This window comes from Stylophora pistillata, chromosome 14 (genome assembly GCF_964205215.1).
Source record: "Stylophora pistillata chromosome 14, jaStyPist1.2, whole genome shotgun sequence".
NCBI classification, from domain to species: domain Eukaryota; kingdom Metazoa; phylum Cnidaria; class Anthozoa; order Scleractinia; family Pocilloporidae; genus Stylophora; species Stylophora pistillata.
In genome coordinates, this window is record NC_142532.1 from 3,673,862 (window position 1) to 3,680,200 (window position 6,339).

The 6,339-nt window shown below is 40.2% G+C and overlaps 3 protein-coding genes across 3 annotated transcripts in view; 1 reads left to right on the plus strand and 2 right to left on the minus strand.

The window, feature by feature from the left end:
- LOC111330215 (N-terminal Xaa-Pro-Lys N-methyltransferase 1-B) overlaps positions 1-6,339 on the minus strand; it is a 191,480-nt gene that overhangs the window by 173,180 nt on the left and 11,961 nt on the right. The window lies entirely within an intron of this gene.
- Positions 5,347-5,837, plus strand: LOC148716133 (uncharacterized). The gene is made up of 2 exons (XM_088745686.1): positions 5,347-5,437; positions 5,527-5,837. The coding sequence occupies exons 1-2, from the start codon at positions 5,347-5,349 to the stop codon at positions 5,835-5,837; spliced, it is 402 nt and encodes a 133-aa protein (XP_088601812.1).
- The window catches only part of LOC148716134 (uncharacterized), a 3,291-nt gene continuing 3,124 nt past the window's right edge, over positions 6,173-6,339 (minus strand). The window contains exon 3 of the mRNA XM_088745687.1: positions 6,173-6,339. This exon is cut by the window's right edge and continues 769 nt beyond it. The gene's annotated coding sequence lies outside the window, so the exon portion shown is untranslated.

Below are 6,339 nucleotides of genomic sequence, written 5' to 3' on the forward strand. Positions count from 1 at the left end.
GCATTCTTTGTTGAGAAAACTTGGTCGGTCGGCCTAAGTTTGCTTTTTAGTGTCATGTGGACCTCGACGGCGCGGCTAAGCAACTCAATTCGTTATGTGTCACGGGCCTCAAGCAACAATCTCAAACACCATATAGACTGAAGACTTCAAAAAAAAATGTGATATAGAATAACACGAACTCAAAATTAAAATGAAATAAGGAAGCGCCGTAAAAAAATTGGAAAATGGATTAAGTTTGTATCACAAAAAGCTTCAAAGTTACGAGGATCTATAATGCGGATCATCAGAAACCCTATTTGCCCAAATTCTGATTGGCTCTGACTGTTGAATTTGGAAAAGTATAGGATACTGACCCCCATTCCACCCCACTTTACACCAAATTCAAAGGAAGTACAAATCGTCATCCGGCAATCAGATTTATTTGCATATCTTTCGCATGGTCAGGCTCTGTACGTTAAGCAAAGTGATATATCATGCACGGTCACACATTCTACATCATTTCAATTCAGGTGAGTCGCAATTTGAGCAATCACACTTAGGAAACCTGAAAAAGTCTGCTTAGCGTAAATTGCAGCTCAGCTGCAAGGATCATTGCTTTACTAATATCATACATCATAAAATATTTACAGTATGACTTCACCAGTGCTTAAGGTCGCTTGGTTGTACTGTAGCCAATCAGGAACCTGTATTTTGTACCACGTGAAAGATTTTAACCAATCGGATTGCAGCATTAGCAAAAGAAACCTTAATTAACTACTTTTGCTTTGGCTTTACCTACGTGGGGTCAGAAATTTAAAACAAGAGTTTTTTTTTTTTTTTCATGTAAAAGCACACCTGATTGTAATAACGTTATAGAAAGACGAAGAAGGAAAACAAACCAAGTATTGTATTAATCTAATTTTCCGTTGAACAGCACTAATCCATCAGTACGGGTGATTAATAAAGCCGGGAAAGAAAATTGATTTATGAGCACTCTTTTCCCCTCAACATTAAAAAAGAATGTAGAGGGGAAAAGAGTGCTCGTGAATCAATCTTAAATGAACTTAAGTGATCAGTTTTTTTGCACGTGCATGAAGATATCATAGGAAGGTGTTTGTTAAGCTCATTAGCCGGAAATTCATCGCGCAAAACAAAGGGGTTCACGAAAGACGTTAAAATCAGCTCTTGATTTACGGGTCACGTTTAAATAAAAAGATTCGTTCACGTGGACATGAAATATATCTTATTAACCAAGCCCGAGGGCCGTACTGGGAGAATGTCGGCCCGAGGTCTTGACAGTACGGACCTCGCTGCGCTCGGTCCGGTACAAAAAAGACCGAGGGCCGATATTCTTCCAGTACGGTCCCGAGCAAGCTTGGTTAATAAGAGATTTATTATACGACTGAAGTTCAAAGGGACACAAGTGCGGTATCATTCGGGATCATTCGGGACAATGCCCGGTCCAATACTGAGAAAATATTGACCGGCAATAGAGCATTTTGATTGTTTGATTTTAGTTATTGGCCCCCTGACTGCCCGAGTCGTGTAATAAAAGATCTTATATCATCTTAATCATGATTCACGAATGAAAAAAAATCAAACTACGATTCACGAAGAAAAAATATCGCCCAATCACACCTCACCTAAAAAGTATAGGGGACCCTCTGACTTTATAATGTGAATATGCCACCGCAAAGAGTTTCCGAATTCATCTTCTCGGTCGCTCTTTGAACTTCTGTGTTGTCATCTACGAAAGGAATCTTCCATCTGTTTGTTATGTGTGAGAGCTAACTGCATTTTCGTTTCTGCCCCTAGCCTTAGAACATGATGTTTTTCTGAGTTGTTAAGTTTGTCTTCAGATGTTGTTATAAATTAGCGTTTCGTCTGCGTCATTCGTTTCCTTTCATTGTCTTACTTTTTTTATCTAAACCACCGCATGATATATCAAAACAGCAGCTCTGCTCGTTTAATTGCTGTATAAATGCATTACTTTGTATATTGTTTACATCTAATTGCGATGCATAAAACAAATATTAAATAGGAAAAGCTCATATAGAGGTTAATAAGCTTAACAAACACACCCTCGTGATCTTAATGCTCCCAAAACACGTGACAAAAAACTGATTTGAGTTGATTCAAGAATGGTTTACGTACAACCTTTTCCATTCAACGTTCTTTTTTTTTTTCCTCTTATTAATCACCCTGTCCAACGAAAAATTAGATTAATCCAATACTTGGCTTATTTTTCTTAATTTTCTTTTTATAACGTTATTACGCTAAGGTGTGCGTTTCAATGAAAAAAAACATTCTTTTATAGATTTCTGACCCCATGTAAGTAGTGCCGGCATGCACTTAAAAAGCTAGCGGAATTCAGAATGGATGAAACAGTTACTGACGATTTCAAGCAGTCAACTATCCTGTTTAAATGAACTAAACTTCATCCGAAAAACATTTTGGAATTGTTTACTGAAGTTTCACAAAGAATCTCCGAATCTTCCACTTCGGACCAAACCTTGCTTTGTTCGGCAAATGGACACCAATTGCGGCAACCTCGTTCCCAGGGCCTTTTCCCTTAGCTGGGGGTGGGGCGGGAAAAGGCCCTGGGAACGAGGTTGATTACGGGGGTGGGGGGGGGGGGGGTGGGGGATCTCAATGGGCCAGCGGATAAAATCTACACCATTTTATGGCTAACGGTTAATATCTTTCCATTGTTGTCATTTAAGTTTGTCAGTTTTTGCGCCTGGTGGTTGAATCTTTGGCCGTTTTATGGCTAACGGTTAACCCCACACAACCCTCAATTACGAAAAAAAAAACCTGGAAAAACTACTGTGAAAGGACTTAAGTCGTTTTGAGAGAAAAGAGAGGCGGGTCATCAAAATAGTAAATTGCCGATTCTAAGCTAGAATGGCGCTGCGCGCCAGGTCTAAAAATAGATATGTCATCTTTGGACCCCCCGCTGGTTTAGGACAAACACTCGGAGTCTTTACAAGGACTTGTATACGAAACGTGTCAGAAGCAAGACTATTTTCGCTCAAAAAAATGCTCTAACTTTCTAAAATGGTTGCATCTAGGCATTGCTGTTAGGGTACATGTAAAAATGACTCAAGATATCCAGAAAGATTGCCAGATTCGCTTAAAGAAATGCTTAAAAACGGTCCGAAAGGCTTCATACCGTTCCCAAAGCCGAAGCATGACTTGGAACTTTGTCAATGCCGGGTTAATGCGTGTTCTAGAAAGAATTTCTCAGTTGATAGTGTTAACTACAATACTTATATTTGTGCTGTACACGAAAATCCTTGACAAAAGCCTTTTCAAACCGCTTGTTTGGAAACGTTACGTAGACGACATCTTCTCGCTATGGAGTACAAACAAAGCAACAATAGAACATTTCATTGAAAAAGCAAACAATGATCACCCAACAATAAAATTTACGGCTGAAATTTCCGATAAGGAAACAACATTCCTGGACACTTACATCTACAAAGGCGAACGATTCGAAAAGGACGCAATCCTTGATGTGCGTACTCATTTTAAACAAACTGAGACATTTCAGTAAGCACACTGTAGTTCCTGTCACCCACAAGGAGTTAAGAAAGGCTTCATAAAAGGAGAGGCCCTTAGACTTCTCAGAACAAACTCCTCTCAAACAATATTCGAGGAGAAAATTGCAAATTTCAAAGCGCATTTACTAAAGAGAGGCTACCCAGAGGCCCTCATTAATACAACCCTCTCAGAGGTGAATTTCAAAAACAGGAAACTAGCTCTTCAACAGAAACCGAAGACGAACCAACGAATCTTGCCTTTTATTACGCAATACCAACCACCAGTGCCAAACCTAAAGCAAATTCTCATGAGACACTGGCATTTAATAGAAACACAACCAGTATTGAGCGAACTATACAAAAATCCACCACTCGTGTCTTAAAAAATAGGGCGATCGCTCAAAGACTTACTCGTGAGGGCCAAACTTTGAATTGGCTATTCTAAACCCGCGCTGGAGAGTCGTGTAGGCCTGTCAACCCCCTTTTTACATTGAACTGTTAGATCCTTAAGTTTCACGAGATGGACTTTACTTTCCTTTAGTATCTTCGCCTGAAGCCATTTCCCATCATCTATACTTGAATCAAGTACATAATGTTTTCCCGACTTGAGGCAGTCACGAACACGTGCGATGAGGTCTGCTCGTTTTCCGCTTAATTTCAAGCCTCTACACTTTAACCAACGCTTCAATTGTGTGTTTGTATAGTTCTCTTGGTCTTGCTCGAACTTTGAGCCAGGAACACTATCGTTTTAATTTAGAATACGAGCTTTAGAGGCGTTTGAACTACAGATGGGCGCATCATCGCCCATATTCTTTTACTCGAGAAGCCTGTTTGTTTGTCCTAATGGCTCTAAGGGGTCAAAATTTCGTGACGTCACAAACGCGCAGCGCCATTAGGCCGGGCAGGTAGTTAATACTCAGGTATCTGAGCATCCGTCTTTTTATCGCGTTTTACCTTAATTCTGGAACCACAATGTATTGGTATAAATTATCTCGTTTCCTGTATTTATGGAAGTTGGTTTGGCAAGTACTGAATTACATACAAAAAAACTACCGAGATTTGTGTCGAAGGACTTTAATCGTTCTGAGAATGGAAAGTTGGATAAATTATCGACAGATGGATGGCCAAAATGAAAACAAACTAACATTAATTTATTAATGTTAATTAACATTAACTTATTAATGTTTTAGGAAATTTTTAGGAAATTTTTTAACTATTTTATTGTGAGTTAAATTCAGAAGTAAATTTGCGTTTTTGATTATTTTAGAAGACAAACTTGAAGAGATAAACTTGAACTCTTTTGTCTCTTCTTCACCTGCAGCTGTTAGTAGGAAATGGAGTGGACAAAAGGTTGAGGAAGGAACAGGCAGGCTATAGAGAGGGGAGGGCAACAACAAATCAGATCAATGGATAGAGCGCTGGAATGTTGTGCGGAAGGTCGAGGGTTCAAGACCCCGGTCGGACCACCACTCAAGGTCTTAAAATAATTGAGAAGAATATGTTACCTTTCTCTAACATCAAGAACTGGTTAGATATTCTAGTCTTTTCAGATGTGGACGAATAAATGGAGGTCCCGTCTCCTACAGGGTTAGGGGTCCTCCCCTGGGGTGGGATGGGTGGGATTTATTGGGTGGATTACTCGCATGGTTCGCATATGTTCCGTTCTAGTCTACCCTACTGCGGTAATGCTGTGAAAATGGTTGGAGCTTCATCTGCGGAACATAATTGAACAGGTCAACGAATGGCAGGCAACCTTGTACTTAAACTTTGTAGACTTTGAAAAAGCTTTTGACTCTATATCCACCGAGAAAGTCTGTAGGTAATAATGGCCAAGTATGGAATCCCGAAGAAGATCGTGAAAATGGTAAGAGTATTTTATGACGACTTCAAGTGTGCTGTAGCACATGGGGAAACATGTGAGTGGTTTGACATTAAAACTGGTGTAAAACAAGGATGTAATATGTCGGGATTTTTGTTCTTGATTGTTATTGGGTAATGCGAACAGTAGTTGGCGGTGGTGAAAATGGTATTAGATGGAAGTTTACTTCAAAACTGGATGACTTGGACTTTGCGGACGATATAGTCCTGCTCTCATCTACCAAGCAGCAGATTCAGGATAAAACAACAAGGCTGGATGAAGAAGCCAGACGGGTGGGACTCGAAATCAACAAAGAAAAGACAAAAGCGATGAGGATCAATGCAAAGAACAAAGAAAAGATCATAATAAAAGGACAGGGTATTGAAGATGTCGATGAGTTCGTGTACTTGGGGGGCCAAAGTTTGTACAGAGGGTGGTGGTATGAAGGACTAGTTTGAAAAACAGGTTATCAAAAGCCAGAGATGCCTTTAACAAACTAAAGAAGATCTGGATCTCTAATAACATCTTGGGGAAAACAAAACTGAGGCTGTATAAAACTCTAGTAGTACCAGTGTTACTCTATGGATCTGAGACATGGAAGATGAACAAAGGAGATGATAAAGCAGTGAATGTATCCCATAATAGGTGCCTGCGAAGGATCCTCCGAATCCGATGGTAAAACCATGTCAGCACCAAAGAGCTACTGGAAAGGGCAGGCATGAAGCCACTGAGTGCGGAAGTGATGTCTCGTAGATGGAAAATGATTGGTCATATTGCGCCAGAAGGGAAAAGGAGAAGGGGAAGACCAGAAACCACTTGGAGACGTACAGTAGAGAAAGAAAGGCAAGAGGCAGGTCGGAGGTCGTGGGAGGAGGTGCAGACAGCAGCAACCAATCGAGAGTGAAAAAGCTCTGTGAAGGCCATATGTGCCATTTGGCATGAAAAGGATTGATGATGATG

Bases quoted from the DNA above. Each gene is read 5' to 3' on its own strand.
- LOC148716133 (XM_088745686.1), top strand. From the start codon at position 5,347: ATGGCCAAGTATGGAATCCCGAAGAAGATCGTGAAAATGGTAAGAGTA. The intron at 5,438-5,526 runs GTGAGTGGTTTG...TAATGCGAACAG, and splicing joins TGTAGCACATGGGGAAACAT to TAGTTGGCGGTGGTGAAAAT.